General features: G+C 39.3%; 1 protein-coding gene across 1 annotated transcript in view; it reads left to right on the forward strand.

Moving 5' to 3' along the window:
- Positions 1–22,614, forward strand: part of TRPM2 (transient receptor potential cation channel subfamily M member 2) — a 48,039-nt gene extending 25,425 nt beyond the window's left edge. Inside the window, exons 17-33 of the mRNA XM_060683096.2 lie at positions 175–388; positions 2,822–2,940; positions 3,579–3,711; positions 3,836–4,007; positions 4,751–4,934; positions 6,187–6,368; positions 9,256–9,388; positions 9,721–9,808; positions 10,309–10,396; positions 12,604–12,755; positions 13,884–13,960; positions 14,172–14,273; positions 15,148–15,234; positions 18,022–18,127; positions 20,179–20,280; positions 21,496–21,612; positions 22,151–22,614. Coding sequence (XP_060539079.2) covers positions 175–388; positions 2,822–2,940; positions 3,579–3,711; positions 3,836–4,007; positions 4,751–4,934; positions 6,187–6,368; positions 9,256–9,388; positions 9,721–9,808; positions 10,309–10,396; positions 12,604–12,755; positions 13,884–13,960; positions 14,172–14,273; positions 15,148–15,234; positions 18,022–18,127; positions 20,179–20,280; positions 21,496–21,612; positions 22,151–22,276 — 2,182 coding nt within the window. The 3' untranslated portion in view covers positions 22,277–22,614. The remainder of the gene's footprint in view (positions 1–174; positions 389–2,821; positions 2,941–3,578; positions 3,712–3,835; positions 4,008–4,750; positions 4,935–6,186; positions 6,369–9,255; positions 9,389–9,720; positions 9,809–10,308; positions 10,397–12,603; positions 12,756–13,883; positions 13,961–14,171; positions 14,274–15,147; positions 15,235–18,021; positions 18,128–20,178; positions 20,281–21,495; positions 21,613–22,150) is intronic.
- Positions 22,615–24,773: the final 2,159 nt, after the last annotated feature.

Here is a 24,773-nt window from a genome sequence, read left to right on the forward strand (position 1 = left end):
AGGTGAATCTTGATGGGAGGGGCTTTGTCAAGATCATTGACAAAGAGTAAGACTGCCCATGTGGTATTTCAGTCATAACCATACAGTTATATAGTGATATGTGGAAGAGGTATGCAAAATTGACTTCTTTCTGTAAGTACAGTCAGGCCAATCTGCGATTCTTTCCATTCACAGAAAAAAGAGGATCCAGCCAACTACTGATTTAAACCGCTTCCGAGCTTTCTTCACTGCCCCTGTGGTCATCTTCCACCTCAACATCCTTTCCTACTTCAGTTTTCTCTGCCTATATGCTTTTGTGTTGATGACAGATTTCCAGTCAACTCCATCCTGGCCAGAATATGTCATCTATTTCTGGCTTTTCTCCTTAGTGTGTGAAGAGGCCCGGCAGGTATTGTTGCACAAATCAATACAACATTGCTCTTTAGTTTCAGACTGTTATTTGTCATTGACCACTAGGAGACATTGCATTACCATTTCCATCCTTATTGGGAACTGTCAGATGCAGGTAGCCAGATGTTACACAATGGAGTTCCCAGTAGAGACTATGAACTCCATAGAATAAGATACGGCTAACCATGTCTGACAATTCCCAGTGAAGTTGAAACCAGTAATGTGGTGCTTGCTAGTGGTCAATATAATTGAAAATATCTCAGAGGACATGCACCACGTAAAAATAGAGAACTCATGTGAAATGCCCATACATGGAAGCATGACATAATATAGTATATGTATCTATCTACTCTGAGATCTTAAGGAAAGGCGGCCTGTATATGTCATTTTGAGATGGTATTGATTTCATTTTCACTTCATTTCATTTATTAAATTTGTATACCGCCCTACTCCTGAAGGACTCAGGGCGGTGAACAGGCACAGAATAAAACACATAAATACAAAAGTTAAAAAACATAATTAAAACCAAATTAAATAATTTCGCCCAAGACAATTAAAATTCCCAATAATTTAAAAACAAATTAAAATTTCAGTTTAAAAAATTTAAAAGAAAGGGGAGAAAATTAGGCCAGGCCGGCCTGCTGGAATAGGAGGGTCTTAAGAGCACGGCGGAAAGTGCGCAGATCCAGGATCCTCCGTATCTCCGGGGGGTGCTCATTCCACACAGTAGTTGGCCCCACAGAGAATGCCCTCCCCCTGGGGGCCGCCAGTCGACATTCTTTGGCTGACGGCACCTGGAGGAGCCCCTCTCTATGAGAGCGTACCGGCCGGTGGGAGGCTGTTTGTGGTAGTAGGCGGTCCCATAAATAACCAGGTCCTAAGCCATGGAGCGCTCTAAAGGTGATAACCAAAACCTTGAAGCGCACCCGGAAGACTACCAGGAGCCAGTGCAGCTCGCGCAGGAGAGGTGTCACACGGGAGCGCCATGTTGTTCCCATAACCACTTGCGTGGCCACACTCTGCACCAGTTGGAGCCTCTGGGTGCTCCTCAAGGGGAGCCCCATGTAGAGAGCATTACAATAGTCCAGGCGGGAGGTGACGAGGGCATGAGTGACTGTGTGTAGGGAGTCCCGATCCAGAAAGGAACGCAACTGGCGAATCAGGCGAACCTGATGAAAGATCCTCCCGGTCACGGCCATCAAGTGCTCTTCTAAAGACAGCCGTGAATCCAGGAGGACGCCCAAGTTGCGAGCCCACTCTGTGGGGACCAGCGATTCACCCCCAATAGTCAGTGATGGCATCAACTGACTATATCGGGACGTCGGAAACCACAGCCACTCGGTCTTGGATGGGTTGAGCCTGAGCCTGTTCCTCCCCATCCAGATCCGCACGGCCTCCAGACACCAGGACATCACTTCAAGGGCATCGTTGGGGTGGTCCGGGGTGGAAATGTACAGCTGGGTGTCATCAGCGTACTGGTGGTACTTCACCCCGAAACCACGGATGATCTCGCCCAGCGGCTTTACATAAATGTTGAACAAAAGGGGCGAGAGGACCGACCCTTGTGGCATCCCACATATGAGGGGCCTCGGGGTCGACCTCTGCCCCCCTGCCAACACAGACTGCAACCGGCTGGAGAGAAAGGAGAAGAACCACCGTAGTACAGTGCCCCCCACCCCTAACTCTTCCAACCGGTGCAGCATGATACCATGGTCGATGGTATCAAAAGCCGCTGAGAGTCTAACAGGACCAGGACAGAGGAGCACCCCCTGTCCCAAGCTCTCCAGAGATCATCTACCAACGCGACCAATGCCGTTTCCGTGCTGTACCTGGGCCTGAAGCCCGACTGGAACGAATCCAGATACATCGTTTCATCCAGGTGCTGGGGAAGCTGTTGCGCAACCACACTCTCGACAACCTTCGCCACAAAACGAAGGTTGGAGACCGGACAATAATTAACCAACATTGCCGGGTCCAGGGAAGGCTTCTTGAGGAGAGGCCTCACCACCGCCTCTTTCAAGGCGGCGGGGAAGTCACCCTCACCCAGCGAAGCATTTATAATCCCCTGGAGCCAGCCTCGCGTTATTGTTCTATATTGTAGGAAAGTTTTCTCTGTTTAATAGAAAAAAACCTACCTAACCATTTAAGGACATTACATTCAATATCCTAATTCAAAATCGGATTAACCCATGGGCTAGTTTCAGTGTAATAAAAAGTGTGATTTAACAACTTCAGAAATCTTTTTTAGACGAGTGCATGAGATATGGGAGAAGAGGGAGCACTCTTTTCAATATGCTGTAGATTATTAGCAGGATCACAATGTCTGAACCAACCCATGGTAAATCCTTATTTTTTCTTCCTCCCTCCCTCTTTCTTTCTTTCTTTCTTTCTTTCTTTCTTTCTTTCTTTCTTTCTTTCTTTCTTTCTTTAGCTTTTTTGTGATCCTGATGGGTTTGGCTTGGTCAAAATGGCTTCTTTATATTTCAGTGATTTCTGGAATAAACTGGATGCATGTGCCATTCTGATCTTTATAGTTGGATTGGTCTGTAGGTAAGTCCCTGTGTATGGTTATCCTATTTTTCAAAGAAAAAATTGGTGGAAGGTGGGAGGATTGTTTCATTATGCTAATTACTATTTTAAAAAATCTACTTGATATAATGTATAGAAGAAAAAGTAATCAAAATGCAAATAATTTTCACCCAGTTTCTTTTGCTGCAAATGCCCTAAGATCAGACTTAAGTTTATATCACATTCTTTCAACATATGACTTAGAATTCCAATCCTTTCCTTTTAACTCTACATATGAGGACGTTTCATTTATATGCAATTCCCCTTTGTTAGCTCTTTGATCAGTTGGAGAGAGAATTGTCCTGAGTATATAGCCTTTCTGGTTAGTCTTTTCCTATAAGAGATTTACTATCCTGTTAATCCACAATTTCTTTGAGTCTTTTTCATATTTTGGTTAATATGCTAAGCATGCCATGAAATATTGCTATAGAGGAAATATATGCATAATCCTCTTTGTGTGAATGATTGTTTACCTTAAGAAAAATATTACTTCATTCTGTAACCTTTGGCAAAAGAGATGTCCTTATAATTAAGACCAGGAATCTTGGGGAACATTGCTCCAATGTTACATTGGTAATACAATTAATATATGTATTTTTGTTTCTATCCTTTGCGCTAAGATGGTTCCCAGCAACCTTGTACCCTGGAAGAATTGTACTATCCCTAGCTTTCATTATTTTCTGCCTGCGTCTATTGCACATATTCACAATCAGTAAAACTCTTGGTCCGAAGATTATTATAGTGAAGAGAATGGTAAGTTGTAGTTTCTATTAATAAACACCATGGAAGCTTAAAAGTAATTTTTCATAATTCACTTTTTTTGATGAAGAGGCCTGAACCAAAGACGTTCTTTCTGCTTTGTTTGGTGGGTTTACAGATGAAGGATATCTTCTTTTTCCTCTTCCTCTTGGCTGTTTGGATTGTATCCTTTGGAGTAGCCAAACAAGCTATCCTAATCCACAACGAGAAACGGGTAGACTGGATCTTCCGAGGTGTTTTTTACCATTCGTACTTGACATTATTTGGACAGATCCCCTCCTATGTTGATGGTATGGAGTACAGAATTATTTTATACTCTGGACGACCAAGGTTCAGTTTGTTTGACTGTGATAATGACAAACTTTTCATCACTAAACATCTTATCCAATCAATGACCTTCTCTGAGAAGTGTTTGTACAAATTTCATAGTGTGCAAAAATCAATAAAACTATGAATAAATGGCTGACAGGATAGATAATTGTGAATGATGATGCCATACCAGATAAAGCTGCAGCATAAAAAGAAACACTGCCATTTAGCTCGGCTTTATATGAGAGAAGTTTAACCAAAGGAAACTCTCTTTTTTAATCCAGTTCTGGTCTGCCTAAATAACATATGAAGTATGTGCCTCATGATACACTCTTCCTTAATCCCAAAACAATTACATTGCTGTGTTCCAGGGCTCATATTTTAGTCTCTGGCTATAAATAGCAAGCCAAATAACCACAAGGTCCTCAGATAAGTTGTGAGCCGTCCCTGGCAGCATTTCAGTGACAGCACATCTTAATAGCTGTTCATAGTGTGTGCACATCTGAATCATCTCTCCTATTTAACACTACCTTTTAAAAATCAGATCATAGAGGGTTGAGTCATTCATCCCAGGCCTTTCCATTAAAAAAATTTTTTAAAGCCTTTATAATGATAGATTCCTATTGTTTGTATGGCAATATAGTATGGTACATTGTGCATAGATGACCTTCCTCTTATTGCTGTGACACCCAGTGCTTGTTGGCTTTACTATGTTTTCTAACAGGAGTGAATTTCAATTTTGATCAGTGCAGCCCAAATGGGACTGATCCATACAAGCCCAAATGTCCAGAGAGCAGTGAAGCCAACAAGAAGCCCATTTTTCCAGAGTGGCTGACAGTAATTTTGCTTTGTTTGTACCTACTCTTCACCAACATTCTCCTTCTCAATCTCCTCATTGCTATGTTCAAGTAAGTTCCACACTCTGGATTCCATATTGCCTGCTCATCATAAAGCGCCCTGAGGCTCACAAGAAAAGAAAATAACCATATTTGACCCTCACATTGGTTATAACAACTATAAGCCAGTATAGAACAGAAACAGATTGTTAGTATAGAACAGACTTTTAGAATAGAATTCAAGTGAGATTGGACACACAAGGAATTTGTCTTGGTGCATACGGTCTAGGTGTACATAAAATAAAAGATACATTCCTCAAGAATCATAAGGTACAACACTTAATGATAGTCATAGGGAAACAGTCAATATAAATCTTAACGATACCAGCAACAAGGTTACAGTCATACAGTCATAAGTGGGAGGAGATTGGTGATAGGAACAATGAGATTAATAGTAATGCAGATTTAGTAACTAGTTTGATAGTGTTGAGGGAATTATTTGTTTAGCAAAGTGATGGCATTTGGGAAAAACCTGTTCTTGTGTCTAACTGTTCTGGTGTGCAGTGCTCTATAGTGTCATTTTGAGGGTAGGGGTTGAAACAGTTTATGTCCAGGATGCGAGGGAACTGTAAATATTTTCACAGCCCTCTGTACAGGTCCTCAGTGAAAGGCAGGTTGGTAGTAATTTTTTTTTCTGCAGTTCTAATTACAGCTATACAATTTAGCTATACAATTTAGCTATACAATTTGGGATGAACACCCTTTGAATGGTGTGGGAGTAGGAATGGATTTCCAGAGGGGAGAAAATTGCAGAGTACAGTAAACAGGAGCATTACTCTGGTGACCCTGAGGACACAGCTAAACCTCCAAGTGCTTCAACGACCTTCTAAAAGGATACAAATGACCAGCTGTCTGCAAGGAGTATAAATCCTTCCATTCCCCACTATCCTGTCAGAGCAGCAGAAGCTTCTTGGATGAGAAGTAAAACGTCTTCAAAAGAAAAAACAAGAAAGTCCAGTTGCCTCCTGGAAAAAGCACCTTTGGGACAACCATGACCTGGATGACTGAGAATCTCTACAGACTTATAGAACAGAAAGCAAACCAAAAATACTTGGTTCAGAGGCAGATAAAGAGAGGCAGCTTTAATAAAGGTAGTAATAAGCGGTTCTATAATATCCATTCTTCCACTACCATAAATAGAGATGTTGTTTCTGTTCTGATCCTTAGTTAGTGGGATACACAGGAGAGTATCATTATGCTCTGTGTTTTCATGAGTTATGTAGAAGATTAAACTCAGTAATACATGTGCTTTTCTTCTCCCCAGTTACACATTCCAGCAGGTGCAGGAGCACACTGACCAGATCTGGAAATTTCAGCGTCATGACCTGATTGAAGAGTATAACGGCAGGCCACCAGCTCCACCACCTTTTATCCTCCTAAACCACCTGCAGATACTTGTCAAGCGTGTGTTTCTTCAGAAGCCAACCACCCGGCACAAGCAGCTCAGTAAGGCCCTGATATTTTGAGCCAGGCTGTAACATTGTTCAGCTTCTACCTGTCAACACTTTATGACAACTTGTAATTCATTAACAATGGAAACAAAGGAAAAAGGAGAATGGAAAGAGGTGATTTTTAGAATATGGAGCATTAAAAAAAAAATCCATCAGAGCTTTTTGGATCAATTAGAGGTCTTTGAAGCACACCAGCATTCTGACTTAACTCATTGGTACCTCTGCTTATAAAACTTTATCGGCTTTTCTTTGTCACTGTACTTTTCTTTGTTGTAGTAGTTGTTCTCAGCAGAAATGGAGGTTATCAGCCATTCATACAACAGAATCAAAGTTCTCCAATTTACTAAGTATGAACATTAACATTAATATTTAATATTCAACCAAATTTTCACTTTTTATTTTCATAATAAACTTTTACTTTTTTTTATAACTTTTGGTTAAAAGGAATGTTTTTATATTTTAATTTGTTGTTGTTTTGGCAAAAACCTCAGATTTTGGTTTCAGCTACCATTTCTCCAAATCCTGCCACTTATAAATTTGTTTGGTAAATACAAGTTAAACAGGTATGGAGACAATATGGACTTCCAGTTTACCCCCTATCTTATTCTGTTCTCTTTTTCTCCAAATTCAATTTTTATGACAGGTTCTTATCCATTGCAAAGGTGAAGACCTAAATAAACAAACAAATAAGGAACAAAAATGGAAATACCAACTGGCCATAACCTGAGCTGATAAATGTAAATCCTGGGTTAATGTGAAATGTTAAAAAAGTACACAATGGTAATGCCCCCTCACACATTTAGTGAACTGTCAGTTGACTATAAAACAGTGAACAAAGCAGATATAGAGATTTGTTTTCCAAGGATCAAAATAAATGGGCGTGTGTAAACGTTAAAGAGGAGCTAAGTCTAGAAAGGCAACGACAAACTCATTCTAGACAAACTCCAGAAAGGCATCATGATGAATAAGGACATCTCAGTTACAACAAAAATAATTAAAGCAGTACTTCTTAGAGTTGAAAAGGAAGGGAGGAAGGAAGGAAGGAAGGAAGGAAGGAAGGAAGGAAGGAAGGAAGGAATCTTTAGTGTAACTTACTAATAATACTATGAACAAAACAAGGAACTAGTCTATTCTATGTGACAAAGGAAGCACTATCTGCAGACTTTAATTTGGGTAAGAATATCAGTGTATCAAATATAGAAATTTTCTAAGAGAAATATTTGGTCAGAAATCTATCAAATGAAAAGGATTATGAACAGAAGAAGCTGATAGCTAATTTCATAGAAAGCATCCTATATTTCTTTTCCTGACTCTGATGGAAAAGGAAGCCCAGAATCTCATAACATGAAACAATTCCTTCTTTGAGTTCTGGTTAGATAAACATTCAGAAAATGGCAAAAATTTTGTTTAAAGGACATTCAATATTCAGAGTATTATTTTATCTGTGTTTTATATTAGGAGAATATGCATTCATTAAGATGTTTGATACAAAAACATTTTTTCTATTTGGGAAAGATTTTGGGCTGTTTGAAGTTATCTGCTCATGAATAACTAACAGATGTTAAATTGCAAGTAAATGCTTAATTTGGAAGAGTATAAAAAGGCACATATGCTGAAGTTGGAAATGGTGTCATCAATTCGTTTTTACTTGTCTGTGGTTATGGAAGACCTCTTAAGTACTTTACAAGTGTTTACATAGAAATGTATTGATAGTGTGAATATCGCTAAAATAACTTATATAGTCTTTTGATTCTATTCTTGCCTGATTTAATCTGTGGTAGAATTATGGTTTTGCCTAATTAAAAATGCAATGATAAATTTTGCAAGATGTTAAGAAACTAGCATTTAGAATTGTGCAGCATTTTGGGTTCAAAGACAAAAAGGTGTTTTGGAGCATGTAGCGCCTCCTTGCAATTCTTTCTTTCTACGATTAGGTGGCTGCTGGTATAAAATTTCAGAAAAAATACCAGTGTCTTTAGGGAATTTGCAGTACATTTGCAACTTCCAGTGTTATCTTTGGTACCTCCCATATTCTGAAGCATCCTTTGAACTTGGAATCTGAAATGTTTCATTATCGTATGAGTGAAAGTTTGAGAGTATACTTGAAATCCTGTCAGTGTATCTGGTGAATTAATAGAGAAATACAAGGATATTATTTTTTTAACATAGAGCAATTGCTCATATAAAGGCCGACAGTGCCTTTCTGATGCTTAGCAGGCTGAAATCCAAATATTTGGGATATGTTATATGAGCAGATTTTGGGGTAGAAAAAATTTATTCTTTGTCAGACTGAGGAAAATAACAACATATAAAATAGATGATTCCTGGAAAAGATTCCTGGAATGTTGCTGGAAGAGCTACAAATTATTACTAAAGACAAGTTACAAGAAAAAGTATTTTTTGTACAGTCTCCAGAAGGCAAACGAAACTCAAACTAGCTTTTTAATGCTCAGTAGGTAATGCCTACCTATTATATTATGGAATGCAAGAGCATTTGAAAGGGAGAATATGGACGCTTGGAAGCGGTGGTACAGATCAGTGAATTCTGAAAGATGAGAAGAAATAAAGTAAAATAATGAAGAGAAAGGAGCAAAGCAATAAAAGTTGATTTTGACAGCTGGAAAAAAACTTTAACAAAAACTGTTATTCCACCAGCAATTCTTTGTTTCTTAAGTCCATTGTTACCAGTGATTGAGTGGGGTCATTACTGAACAGTGGCTTCCACAGGATCTAATATAATTTAATCTAATGAAATATAATCTAATTTCATCCAAGTGCCACACTGTCATGATGTGAGTCCTATCCCCATTTGTCCATCTGTGCTGTAACTGTCGATTTTCTGAGATGAGAGCTCTATGTATTATATTTGATTTGGCCTGCAGAAAAGAAATTTGAGAAGAATGAAGAGGCAGCTTTATTGTCCTGGGAGATGTATCTGAAGGAAAATTATTTGCAACTCCAACAATCTCAACAAAAACACACTCCTGAGCAGAAGATCCAGCACATCACAGATAGGTGAAGACTGTGTTTTCAATTTAAATAGTAATAACATCAGGTCAGCTCATGATCAAAATTGTGAAATATAATTCAGAAGAATGTGAAAGGTTTGAATAACCCTCCTAATGCATACTTTATTTTGGGCCTTCTGACTACTCCAAATCCCACTTGTCCCTAATGTTCCTATTAGGATTCAGAATACAAATTAGTAAGAAAAGATGTGCGTATATTCAGTAGTGGAAGGGTATCTTAACTATTTGAATATGAGGCAGTTGATTTATGTCACAAAATCTCATGTTTGAGCGTATAATCACTGTCCTTGCTTGAAATACTAATCTTTTTTTTTCCAGAGTGGATAAACTAACAGAAATGCTGGATCTTGATCAGGGGAAAATGATGAAGCTATTGGAACAAAGGTTGTTGCACTTGGAAGAACAGGTAAGGCTGACTTCTGAAGCGTCCTCTCAGCTCTTTTAGCTTAGCCTAGGTGGGGAATATTGAAAACTTATGCAAAGCATGGGCCCATCTGGACATAAGGCAGCTCTCTCCGAGAACTGGAAAGCATATAAGGCTGTATCATGTCAGCCATACTATAGTATTTAAAAGAGAACACTGTGTGCTTTCAGAAGTAAAGGCATCTCTGCAGATCCCCATATTCTAATGAAACTTCTCTTAGTCATTAAATTTCCGGTATCAGAAAATATGGTAAGTTGTTGATTAAGCTATGTAATAAGCTACATTATACAAGCAGGCACATATCTCAATTGGATAATCAATTTTTAACAGTCTGTTGTAAAAAAGATTACCACATGAACCAACACTTTAAACACTTTAGAGTTCTTTCTTGGGGACTAGGTGCACTTCCAATCTTATTTCTCAAACGTCACTTTTTAATGCATATAGTAATTAACAAGTGTAATGAATTGCTTCTTCTCTAGACATTCCAATTTGCAAAGGCATTACAATGGATTGTTCAATCATTGTCTAACAGTGGGTTTGGTACAGAGGAAGATATTCCTGTTTTAGGTATGTTTCACTGCAAGCACATACTTCTGAGAACCATTTTCCATTAGATTTGTATTTTGGTATGCACATATGTATCATTTTTCGTTTCATAAATGGGATCTTAATCTTTCTTTTCCACTTTATATTTTAAAAAAACAATAATGCACACATATCCTTTATAGTGGAACTGTGGTATATATATATATTTTACTTGCTAGAACCTGAATATAAAGTGTATCATAAGAAGTAAACGAAGAATTCTCACTATTCCAAGTTATATTTTGTTCTGCTCATTTGGCCTCATTTGAAGATGAATGTAGATTTTCTTAGCACTGATTCACATAATGTAATAATGGCCATATACCTTAGCTATAGTGGCTTCATGGGCAGAATTTTTCTTGAAGATAGCAGATCCCTCATTTGCTATATTACTTCCTGCAATAAATATTCACTGTGCCATGTTGATCCTTACTGCACTGCTGAGTCACCTTTGCCTGAGAAACTGATATAATTAAAGTACTGGATTGCAATGAGGGAAATGTCAGGTTCAAGTCTTCACTCAACTATGAAACTCATTAAGTAACTTCAGGTTGCTTGCTCTCCCTCTGGCTCCCTAGGAAAAATGAGAAGAGATTTCTATATGCACCACATTAAGTTCTTTAAATCTGAAAGAGGAAAAGCAATATGTGCCTTCCACAATGGGCCTTTCTCAAAAGGGAAGACTGTTTAAATGAAAATGTTAGAATTCATATCAATTGCTTACATGGAAATTTTTTATTACTATTGTTGGGTTTAAAAACATGATGTGAATTGTGTAGAAACTTGGGAAAACTGCTTTTTATCCCAAAGAATTTTCAATAGTATAACTAGTATGCTGAAGAAGATAAAACAGTGTTACATTTCTTTAGCCAAAAGGGCTCTTAATACTGAAAATTCTTCTATTTTGTTTCTGGTTTATATACTATCTTATATTTGATTGTTTATTATGTTTATCACTAGATTCAACAAAAGGGAGTCTTAGTGGTTTATAATACAGAAATATAAAAACAGAATAAAAACATAACAGTCAATAAAAACACAACAATAAAAAGGTTTTATTTCTGAGCCTAACAGTGAGAATGACAATGTAATCTCAAAAGGGAGGTGTTTCACAACATGGGAGCTGCAAGAGAAAAACATTGCTCGTAACCCCATTAAAATATATCAACAGAAAATCCATATTGGATAAGTTAGGTGGACCACCCATGCTTCACATATTTCTGAGTGGTCTTCAAAGGCAGCCCCATAAGGAGAGCATTTCAGTAAACCAAACTGGTGCTGATAATAACATGAGTTCCTATGGCAAGTCCCTTAAGGCATCAGACTAGAAACAAGGAGACTGTGAGTTCTAGTGCTACTTTAGGCCTGAAAAAATGGTTGGGTAATTTTGGGCAATCGTTCTCTGTCAGTCCAGCCTACCTTACAGGGTTGTTGTGAAGAGAATATGATGCGAAAGGAATGTTAGGTATGGTCACTATCTTAATTTACTTATAAACAGTGTGTGTGTGTGTGTGTGTGTGTGTGTGTGTGTGTGTGTGTGTGGTGTATAAATTAATAAAAAAAAATCTCCTCTATCCATGGTCTCTACTTGCCTGTCAAGTGGTTGCTATGAATCACGGAAGCCTCTCAGGTCATGGATCTGCTGTTTCAAGGAGAGCATTGCCTCTTCAAGAATTAGAAAGAATAAAATAAACAATATATTACATAAATATAATCCTATAGTCTGTTTGAGGACTCATGTTGATTGGGATTATGGGAGTTGAACACTTAAAATAATTAGAGGAAATGGGGAAAACTGAGGTACTTCACTTGCCTTTATAATATGTATTTCTTAGCCAAGATTAAATACAGTATGTTAGTGCAACGAAAGATATTTTTCTGTCTTAAAATAGTGTAAGTCAGCATTCCCCAATCTCTTTGGCTCGGCAGACTGGCAGAGGCAAAGGCGGTGGGTGGGAGGACGGGATGGTTTTGTGCATGCATGTCACTATCACGAAAGCAGCTTCACATGGACGCACACGTGTGTGCTTGCCTACCACTTCCATGGCCCAGGAGTTGGGGACACCTAGTGTAAGTCATTAATGCTTCACAAGTGCAAATAGAATCTATTCCAAAATTATGGAAATGCAGAAAAATGTTGGAGTGATTGATGATACTTATAATAAATAGAGTACTGTGGGTTTTTTCAGTCCCTAGCAGGGCTGCTGAAACAAAGGAGCCACAAGCAGAGGAAATCTCAGAATCTTTATTCACCCTGTCTCATGTGAGTTCTAGGAACCTCTTGTATCCCAAGTCTACTGTCATTCGTTTTGCTGTGCCAGAGGAGAAGGTGCCATGGGAGGTAGGAATCTTAAATTTAGAGAGTTAGTTGTGTTATTCTGATTAATGCCAAATGGACCAAGCATATTAGTAATGTTTATTTAAATTATCCTCTTACCAAACAAATCTGAATTCTGTGCTGCGGATCTCCAATACTATAACAAGAATTCCACATAAATTCACCAGTCTACGATTCTGAGAATTCTGGAAAACTATAAACTAAATACCTATACAATGAAATAAATATAGTGGGATTTAGTGGCATCTGATCAGCCTATTTTAGAGGCTTTAGCTCTGAACTCAGTTTATAGACGGAGACATTGTAAGGAATGCAAATGCTGATAGAAAAATAATGGATAGTATCTGTTTACAGTGAGGAAATAATGCTTGTTGAAAGAAGTAAAAATGTCTGTGTAAAGAGTCTTCCCATTTTGTTATATGGAATTGAAAGTTGAATATGTTAGGAAAAATATAACATTAATTGAATGAAGTAGGAATGGAATGCTTTAGAAGTGGGTGTGATTAAAAAAAAGAGATTGGGTCAAGAATTAATAGGTCATGAATAGGGCTTGAATAAAAAAGTGAAGGACAAGTGGAAAAATATTTAGAGGTGATTTGATCCTATAGCAAAAATGATTAAGGATTGAATTGCAACAGACTACAGTGTGAAGAATGGGAAGTTCAGGAGTTAATGAGATCCTATAAAAGGGAAAGATGTGAGTTGAGAAGCTTAAAGAACACAAGCAATATATGAACACTATACGGACATGGTGGAAGCAAGGCTAAAAAAAGATATTGAAATGGGTAACAAATGGTGTTGCCTTATATAGATTTTGCTTCCTTTTGTTTTGTTGCCTTTTCTTGTCTCATGCATATACATATAACTATTGCTCATGCATGAGCAACCATGTTTGTTTATTATAAGGTATGCACATTTTCATCTTACAAGAACACAAAAGCAGAACACTACAACAATAGGGGGGCAGGGGAATATGGTATCGTATGGTACCTGATCCACTAGGCCTAAGGAAATTCAGAAAGAATTTCAGTTTTCATTTTGGAATTCTCCAAAATACCTTGTACTTGAAATGAGAGTACATGTTGCTATGCAAAACTCTGAAGTCTAAAGTATCCTTTTTTTCCCTGGCAGACAGAGTTCGATATCTATAATCCACCCTTCTATAGTTCTGAAACACAAGAGGATATTACACCAAAGTTCCTGAGAGAGTAAGTGCTCTTATAGCTGCTTCCTACTACTAGCTTCCTCTCACTATACCTGGGCATTGTCTAATTTTTTTTAGGGAGCTGCTGCTTCTATTTGCTTCTATCACAAATTTCTACTGATTATTTTTTGTTACATTGAGGTCCTTTGGTTTAAAAGTTGCGTTTTACTGGCCAAAGATACTAAAAAGATTAAAGTTTTGCTCCTATCTTCCAGCAATTTGGAGAACCTTTCAAGAATAAACTTCAACAGCCTGGATGGAGAAATCAACAGGCAGAGTTTCCATGGCACTTATACTGTCAAGGATGGCTTGCCACTGTGAGTCTGATAACACAGAGGGAATCTTGGTTACTGTGTCCACTTTGGGCTGAAAATTAGTTAACATGAGAATATGGAAGTCAAACAGAGTCCAATCATGAATGTGCTGAATGTTTATGCTTGAACTCAAATATCCCATTTCAAGTGCAGCGGTTATAGCAGATAACAAAATAAGCTATATGGAAGTATCTTATTCAGGAAATTGCTCTCCTTTTCAAGTTCACCGTATTTTGATCAAGATATGTTTCAAACTCACAGTAGTTTGATCAAGATATGTTTCAACTTCACAATAGTTTGATCAAGATATGTTGAGAGTGCACATTCCAGAGTCAAATTATAGGTGTGATATATTTTGTTCAGCATTTAAAAAAAATCAGGTTACTTGCACCCACATTCTCTTGATAGGAGATCATAACAATAAGGCTAGTGAAAGAATGAGGTGAAAATGTTCAGTGGCCTCAAACCAAAAGGCTCATAGCCAGAGATGCTGAACTTCACCATTGTGAAAAACCTCTGATTCCTTAAGGGTTCCTAAGTGACATAATCAATTACTATGATTCTTTATTGGAAGGCAGCCTTTCTCTTTCAGCAGATTATCTAAAGATGGGTTACTCCATAGGGAAAGGCAGGCCAGTCAAGTAATACTCTTTTAGTTGGATGATGGTCGATCCAAATGCCTTTTCCTCAGTAATTCGGTTTTTCTTCAGGTGTACGTACTAGTGAGCCTTGGTTCAAACTAAAACCCTGTTAATAACTGTTTAGCTTATCATTCTCTGACCTCTCCTTGAACATTTGTTTCCAGATTGGTGTTCCCAGGGAAAGAGCAGCATCCCAATGGCCTTAGCTCATGGCAGAACTATTGTTTCTCTTTCAGAAATCCCATGGGCAGGACAGGCTTAAGGGGCCAGGGAATCCTTAGGTTCTTTGGACCAAATCATGCCCTGCATCCAGTTGTGACACGGTGAGGAAATTTTATGTGCTTCCATTGTAATTTGTTTTTATTTTACTTCCTTTTTTATACTCATCCAGAGATTAGAAGCAGACATCTTGTTTCCGCAGATCAGTATTTTGAACTATTCCTCTTTTCACCATACTTCTGAGCCTTAGGTGTTGACAGCAGCACCTTTGCAGCTTAAGTGTGGTATCCATGGCAACAGGAGAAGAAAAAAACCTTGGATGCTCATGATCTGATGTAGGTCATAAGAAGCTGCATGTAGTTTCAAAAGACTTTTTCTCACTATCAAAAAGCAGAACATTCATCTTAAGTTTTTAGTTTATGATTTATTGAATAAATATTTGAGGCTGAATAGGATAGAGATACCGGAAAAGTCCCCTTCATGGATTACTGCCTGTTGTGGCCCGCCAGCAGCCTGCGCGGATCGTGGCTGATCCCGATGACGAGGAGGCTGGTGTGGTGTCGTGCCAGCAGCCTGCGCAGCCGGCGCTGGCATCAGACAGCAAGGAGGCCGAAGAGGATGTGATGCCAGAGGCAGACACTCAGCCAGGGCCTTCAGAACCTCCAGAGGCTCCTTCCAGTGGAGAGAGCGAAGTGGAGGAGCCTCTCCTCAATGCTCGGGCGCGCAGGGCTGCCAAAAGGCAGGAGTAGCTCCTCAGGATGAGGGGGTCTACTCGAGAGTAAGGCTTGAGGATAATTGGCCACTCCCTTAGCCTATTTTTAAGTCGCACGCAGCTAGTGCTTTCTTGCTAGAAACAATGTCTCATTACTACAGAACATCTTGGAGAGCGAGCGACTTCTCATATCTGGTTTTCTGGGCAGGTTGCCAACCTTTGTCGGACTTTGTTCTTAATAACTTTGATAAGGACCCTTTGCACGGGAAGCCTGCATTCTTGAAAGGGGTTTGTTTGGAATTAAACAGTGTTTGAGAAGCTTGGTGTGTGTCACATTCTCTGGGAATCCGAAGCTGGGGCAGAACACTGCCTTGTCATGGCAAAGGGGCTTGCATAGCTCAATGAAGCTATGAGCTATGCGGTACAGGGCCACCCAAGACGGACAGTTCATAGAAGAGAGTTCTGACAAAACATGATCCACTGGAGAAGGAAATGGCAGCCCACTCCAGTATCTTTGCCATGAAAACCCCATGGACAGTATCAAAAGGAAAGAAGATATGACACCGGAAGATGAGCCCCTCAGGTCGGAAGATGTCCAATATGCTCTGGGGAAGAGCAGAGGGCTAGTACTAGTAGCACCAGAAAGAGTGAAGTGACTGGGCCAAAGCTGAAAGGACGCTCAGCTGTGGATGCATCTGGTGGTGAAAGGGAAGTCCAATGCTGTAAAAATGTTCTCTCCATAGGAATCTGGAATGTAATTTCTATGAATCAAGGCAAGCTGGACGTGGTCAAACAAGAGATGACAAGACTAAACGTCGACATCCTAGGAATCAGCGAACTAAAATGGACTGGAATGGGTGAATTTAATTCAGATGACCATCAGGTATACTACTGTGGGCAAGAATCCCGCAGAAGAAATGGAGTAGCTTTCATGAGCTTCTCGTTGCAAAATTTAGGCTTAAATTGAAGAAAGTAGGGAAAACACTAGGCCACTCAGGTATGAACTAAATCATATTCCTGATAAATATACAGTAGACGTGACAAATAGATTTAAGGAATTAGATCTGATAGACAGAGTGCCTGAAGAACTGTGGACGGAGGTTCGCAACATTGTACAAGAGGTAACAATAACATCCCAAAGAAAAAGAAATGCAAGAAAGCAAAATGACTGTCAGAGGAAGCTTTGCAAATAGCTGAGGAAAGAAGGGAAGCGAAAGGCAAGGGAGAAAAACAAAGATATTACCCAGTTGAATGCAGAAGATCATGCCATCCGGCCCTCTCAATCCCTGGCAAATATATGGGGAAGAAATGGAGGTAGTGACAGATTTTATTTTCCTGGGCGCCAAGATCACTGCAGATGGGGACTGCAGCCAAGAAATTAAAAGATGCTTTCTCCTGGGGAGGAAAGCTATGGCAAATCTAGACAGCATACTAAAAAGCAGAGACATCATCCTGCCCGACAAAAGTGCATATAGTCAAGGCTATGATTTTCCCAGTTGCAATGTATGGCTATGAAAGTTGGACCATAAGAAAGGCTGAGTGCCAAAGAATTGAGGCCTTTGAACTATGGTGCTGGAGAAGACTCCTGCAAGTCCCTTGGACTGCAAGGTGATCCAACTGGTCAGTCCTAGAGGAGATCAACCCTGATTGCACTTTAGAAGACCAGATCCTGAAGATGAAACTCAAATACTTTGGCCACCTAATGAGAAGGAAGGACTCACTGGAGAAGAACCTAATGCTGGGAAAGATTGAGGGCAAAAGAAGAAGGGGACTACAGAGAATGATGATGGAGTCACTGAAGCAGTAGGGATGACCGTAAATGGACTCCAGAGGATGGTAGAGAACAGGAAGGCCTGGAGGAACGTTGTCCATGGGGTCGCGATGGGTCAGACATGACTTCGCAACTAACAACAACAACAACAACAACAACAACCAGAAAAGTCTATTACAATGATTTTTAACTACTATGCAGAGGCCTATATCTTCTTTTGGTGGGGGAGGGGGTGCATAATGAATATCTGACTGGTGTAATAGAGTTTAATACAGTAATACAGTATATATTTAGATAATTACATTTGTATCCTGCTTCTCATCCAGATAACAGTCAGAGCTCATTTTATTTTAGTATTATAGATTTCTTCATGTACCTTAGATACAACAGCAATCTGTTTTTTTATAGTTGGCGGAGGAATGTTGATGGATCTATTTATAGAAAAAACTTGAAGAAAATGCTGGAAGTTCTAGTGGTCAAATTCCCTTTCTTGGATAATTGGGCTTTGCTTGGGGTAAGCATATATGGGGCAGTCTATCTTCAGTAAGATCTAAATTGGTATTTTAATAAAATCATGCCAATTAATAATATGTTCTATTAAAACAACAAACTATGTCTACTGGTAGTCCTTGACTTAAAGCTATAATTGACCCTAAAATTACAGTCATCTGATGCTGGTAGTTAAGCAGATCATCCAATTGTACTTTCTCTGCAGTGGTCATTAAGCAAACATGGCAGTTCTAAAACAAATACTGTGGGCATTAAGCAAATCCACTGTAAATGTGTTTTCTTGCAAAAATGTTGAAAATCATAGTCATGTGACCACAGGATGATGCATAAGTGTGCAGTTGCTAGGCACCCAAAATGCAATAATGTGATCATGGGGGCAGGGGGGCGGGGGGCATTAGAATTTTGAATCCAGGTCATAAGTTGTCCCAAGAGATCCATTGTAACTGTGAATGATTGCTAAGTGACCAATCATAAGTGGAGGACCACAAAAATGAAAAAATAAAAGTATGACTGCTTTCTGAAATTTTCCATAATGAAAACATGAGTTGGGTATATTTTTCATTAAATGGCTAAGAGTATGTTCTGTGCTGTAGACCGAGCTTGATTCCAACGAAGTGGCATGGGCCTAAAAATCTTACTTATTTACCTCCTTCAATTCAACCACATAGCTGCAATTATACCAAAGAAAACCAGAATGACAGGGTAATCCAATCTACAGGCCCCATGCCTGAGGAAACATCCTAATCGTTAAAGATTATGAAACATCAAATGAATCAAACTCAGAGCATGCCTACCCAGCCAGAACTAGTGGCTTGGGTGTAAACAATTGGAGAAAGGTATACAAAGAGCTTTATAGGAAGCAACAACCTCTTGAAATGCATGGAGAAGCCTACTCGGAATCTGTGTATCTCACAGAATGCAATATGGGCCTCCTGAGGGGCACCCATAACTGCCCATGCTGCTGCTGATTTTCTACGTAGAGTTCACTGCAGTAATTCATTCAGGAGGCAATCAAGGCACGAGTGATCTTTAGTAATGTTTTCCAATCCAGGAAACCACACAATTGGTTAGAAGACAAATCTATGCACAAAGCCCTTCTGGCCATGGCTGCTACCCATTCCTCAAGTAGCAGCCACATTTCCTGGAGGATCCACAATATGTTCTGCCTGGGGCAAGGCAACCCAACAAAGAGCTAAGGATGGTAAATCTCTGCATCCAGGGGGCCTTAAAACCAAAATTGATGCAGTTTGCTTGGGTCAAGTTGAAGCGTGCTCTTCCCTGTTCAGACCTCCACATTTCTAGCATCTCAACAGTATCATGATATGCCCTGGAGGTAAAGGTGTATAATTAAAATCCTTGATTTTAATACCTCAGCAAAGCATTCCAGAATTCTTATCTGAGTTTCCAATACTGGATTTTACTTTTAACCAAGATGTTAGCTAAGAAATCAACTCATACTTACCTGCACCTCAGAGATTTATCATTTTATTAAGGATAAGGATAAGGATAATTTTATTTCTATACCGCCCCTCTCCCGAGGGACTCGGGGCGGTGTACAGCCAGGTAAAACACAATACAAATATCACAATTTAAATTAAAAAAATTCTTAAAAGTATTACATTTAAGGCCAAAATTAGCTAAAAAACCCAAAAATTTTAAGAACTACAAATTTAAAACTAAATTATGAAGCTAGCCCTGCCTGTCGGAAGAGCAGGGTCTTAAGAGCACAGCGGAAAACTCGGAGGTCAGAGATCTTGCATATGTCCGGGGGCAGTTCATTCCAAAGGGCAGGGGCTCCCACAGAGAAGGCTCTCCCCTGGGTGTCGCCAGCCGACATAATTTGGCCGACGGCACCCTGAGGAGTCCCTCTCTGTGGAAGCGAACTGGTCGGTGGGAGGCTATCGGTGGCAGAAGGCGGTCTCGTAAGTACCCAGGTCCTGAGCCATTAAGTTTATTAAGTGAATAGAAATTTCTGTTTTCTGTAGCATTATAGTTAATAGAATGTGTAAAGTGTTATCTGCCTCTTACGCTAAATAATGCTTTGATTCTTTCCAGGGATCTCTTGAACCTGGGGAAGCATTGCCACAAAAAATAAAACAGGTCCTGAGACGAGAGTTCTGGCCACAATTTCAGAAATTGCTGAATCAAGGAACAGAGGTATTTGGCCATGCAGTTGTGGCTTGATAAAAGCAGAGAAGAGTCTTATAGAATTGTTGGTGAACATTAGCCACTTTTCCCAAATGCATGACAGTCGTAGGGAATTGCACTTGTGATGCTGGGCTTATATAGTGCATAAATGGGGACACAATATAGGATGAATCATGTTTTTTAAGATGACTTTTTAACAATACAGAAAGTTTGCAGTTTACCAAAGACAAAGAATGGGTCATGCACATTTTATTTATTCATTTTAGGAGAATTTCTGTATGCACTGATGTAACCATATTATGTAAGGTCCCGAATATTTAGCAAAGTAACTTTTTAATCAATTTTCACAAGCCTGTAATCAAACAATGATTTAACCAATATAGGAGAATGTATGTACAGTAGGTCAGGGTTGAGTCTTTGTGCTAGCTTGGTTGCTTTTTTGTCAACTTTTCATTAACCAGGTTAGGTAACTTAATTAATGTGAAGTGTGAAGGAGAGTGGAGAGGCTGGCTGTTTTTTGTTTTTTTAAAATTTGATTTATATGCCGCCCTTCTCCGGAGACTCAGGGCGGCTTACAATGCATTAAGCAATAGCCTTCATTCTTTTGTATATTTAAATATAGTAGCTTGCTCTGCTGTTTTGTTCGGGATGTGTTTCTTTTTTGATGGTTCCCGGATTAGCGTATTATTTCTTCCCTCATCATTTATCTGGTATTGTTCTCAATTTATTTGTGTGTTGGCTGCTGGAGGAGATATGTTCTGGGCTGTTTCTTTCTTACCTAGGTTTTTGATTTTCTTTTAAACAGTATAGAAGCACTTTTGGATTTGGCTTGATACAAAATGTTAACTGTTTCCCAGTTGGGGTTGATTTTATCCATGTGTTTTAAGGCACTATAAAGACTCCTTAATCTCACAACACACATCAGAAACAGAAAAATGCCTTCTATTCTAGGACATCTGAGCTAAAGGTATTTTCTATAGTAAGATAACAGTACCACCAGCATCTTTTCCAGAAGAAATGGTACTTTTAAAATATTTACTACTACACACCTTTATGAGAGTTGTTCTTTAGATTACCAATAATAAGAAACAGCCCTATCCTATAAATGATACCAGCCTTTCTGTCTTCTCTCCCCCCACCCTCTCTCTCTCTCTCTCTCTCTCTCTTTATATATATATATATATATATATATAAATAATCTCCTTGAATCTTATCTTCTTCCAGATATATAAAGGGTACCTGGATGATCCAAGGAACACAGACAATGCTTGGATAGAGACAGTGGCCATCAGTGTACATTTTGAAGATCAGAATGATGTCGAAATGAAGCGTCTGAATTCAGTACGTGTCACCAGGTCACTTCTTACCATCATGCTATCCTCAAGATGCAGATTCTAAGATTCTGTGAACGAAACCCAGGGTGGTGGGTGCCGAAGGAGATAGATGAAGTGGCCAAAGAAATTTAGGAAAGCACTCTGAAAGGCGAAAGGCAAAATGATGGTGAAGAAAGAAATGGGCACAGAGAAGAGAGATTGTGCATTTGTGTATGTGTATATGTAGACATGCATGCATGTGTATGAGATAGAGAGATAGAGAATGGATCACAATTCCTGACAATGTAATAAGAGGAATATTCAGCAGGTCTACTGCAGACACAGTCATACACTGTATTGAATATTGCATTAAGCAAAGAGAAAAAGTGCAGACCCTAAAAATGATTTTTATTCTCATCAATCTCAGATTAATAGATTTACTGAGGTTTTTGAGGTAATCTTCTCATATCACATGTTCCAAGACTGTTTCCTTCTGACTTTCATGAGGCTGCAGGGAAACTAATTGTAACCAAATTCTTTTTCCTGTCTGGGATTTCTCTCTCCAGTTTCTCCAGGGCTGTGACTTTGAAGTGTTCGTGCGATGGCAGGTGGTGGACAAGAAGATCCCCCTTTATGTCAATCACAAAGAACTTCTGAGGAAAGCAACTGTCCTTTTGGGAGCATATTTCTAATGGCCAAGAGCAACATTAAATTTTGCATTTGCATTTCTTCCTCAGCTCTTTCTAACTGCAGTAAACCAACTGTATCCTGCTTTTCAGCGAATCTCTAGGATATTTTTCCATTCCGGCTGAACTTAGAAATGAAATTCTTTTTGACTTGGCCAAAAATGTATGCTTGTTTGAACTGCAAAAAAGAAGAGTTAGAGCTTTCTTTCATTATACTGAAGCCCTGAATTCCCTTTCCAGAAATGCCACGCATATTCCTGTGGATCATATAGAAGTAATGGACCTCAGGGCTCTGGGTAGCCTCATAAATTTGTAAAATATACAATAAAATGAATTGTAATTCATCTTGTAATACTATTTAATGCTATTAATAGCAGGGGAATAAGCAATCTCTGCCTTCAAATTGCACACAGCATCACTTCTCATCCAAGAAGCCAAAGGGAATGGGGTCGTATTTGATCTGTCCCCATCCACACACACACACAAACACAGCCAGCCGAGGGTTAAGGAAACACTTTGGAACGCACCCAGTTTCTTTATCTCCGACTTGGCAGCGATAGACACACCGTCTATCAGACAGACAGATAAAATACTCAGCTTCCAAATGTCCGACAACAATAATTATTTCTCTCCGCAGTTCCGAACGAGGCTTTAGTGACTATCCAAGGTTAGTTTTGTTCGTCACAAGGATCCCTGACCACTACCCTCTATTATATAGTCTCTGGGGTGTGGTCCAGTGACTCAGTTCTAATCCCTAGCACGCCTCCTAAGCTGCTGCAATCGTTTATCACGCCTTCGGAGGCGTGCGTCCAGGAATGATGTTTCTTCGTCACTCTGATCCGAGCCACCTGTCTCCCTGCTAATCTCCTCTCCCTCGGCCGGCACCTGAGACAATGCCAGAGGGGAGGGGCCTGGAGAGGGAGGCCTGGCTGACTCCTCTTCCTCATGCTCGGAGCTTTCTTCCTCCGATGGGACAGGCTCAGAGGGCGGGACCACAACAGTATTCTTCAAATTCTTGAAAGGAAGGCAGAAGGCCACAACTTCTCCATTATTGCATACTATGCATACTAATAGACGTAATTTACAGGACTTCAGTTAACTTTTAGAAAAAATGTCCTAAAACAAAGAGCAGTTATACAATGGAACTAGTCACTAAGCTAATAGGTTCTCCTTCACTAAATGTGATTAAATGAGACCTAGTGGCCATGGGGGAGGGGAGGATTTTAATTTGGACTATACCAGACACTAAACTGGACTAGTTTTAAATGGCCCCTTTCTACTGTATGATTCTTTCTTCTTGATATAGACTTAACTTTTCCTCCAGACCCTTCTGGCTATTTTACCAAAACAGTAAAAAGCAATTAAACTCCTATAGTCTTATACAGGGACATGGTGGTTCAGTGGCTAAGATGCTGAGCTTGTCAATTGAAAGGTTGGCAGTTCAGCAGTTCGAATCCCTAGTGCCGCGTAACGGGGTGAGCTCCCGTTACTTGTCCCAGCTTCTGGCAACCTAGCAGATCGAAAGCATTTGTAAAAAATGCAAGTAGAAAACTAGGGACCACCTTTGGTGGGAAGGTAACAGTGTTCCGTGCACCTTTGGCATTTAGTCATGCCAGCCACATGACCATAGAGACGTCTTCGGACAGCGCTGGCTCTTCAGCTTTGAAACGGAGATGAGCACCACCCCCTAGACTCAGGAACAACTAGCACATGTGTGTGAGGGCAACCTTTACCTTTACCTTTACCTTCGTCTTATACAAACTGTGTACTAACCACGTGGATATAAAAAGTTTACTTCATATTGACAGTGCCATGATTGTAGTTATGTTTTGGTGATCCATCCATTTTTATATTAATCTAATAATAATTGTCTAGCAGATTGTCTAGCAGATTGGTAAAATGAAATCATTTATTTGAAGATCTGCTAAAAGAGTGACAGATATGCAAAAATTGAGGTTTTAATATTTGTGTAGTTAGCTTCTAAGTTAAAATTATGTTTCCCAAACATTTAAAGTTTAAACTTTGCTTATGTTAAACAAATGTAAGGTGCATTGTATGCTTAATTTAAGCAATCTATACTTATTTTAATTATTTGAAAGCATTCATTATATTTTTATCACAAGGCAGAATATAATTGCAGATCTACAGAAAACTTCTAAAAGGGCAAATTAAAGACTTTTACAGACTTTTACCTTGAATCTACTCTTATTAAGCTCTGTCCTGATTCTTGAAGAATATAGACCCTTAAAGCCTCAAATCCTGAATTGAAGACAAGCATATTTTCCTGTTTTTTCCCCCTTCTGAAGAAAGGCACAAATAATGTGAGACTCTAGTTCAAAGGAAACCTTCTGAAAAGATCTAGATTCCAATTTTATGGCTTCTGTCATAACTATCACTTCAGCAGACAGTTGGCCATTATGGTCAATGTCCAAAGTCTCATTCAGTTTTCAGCTAGATGTGCATTGCCGTAAACTTTGTGAGATCTTCTATCTCTGCCTGAAAC

The sequence above is a fragment of the Pantherophis guttatus genome, chromosome 6 (assembly GCF_059756535.1).
Source record: "Pantherophis guttatus breed Tessera chromosome 6, ASM5975653v1, whole genome shotgun sequence".
NCBI classification, from domain to species: Eukaryota; Metazoa; Chordata; class Lepidosauria; order Squamata; family Colubridae; genus Pantherophis; species Pantherophis guttatus.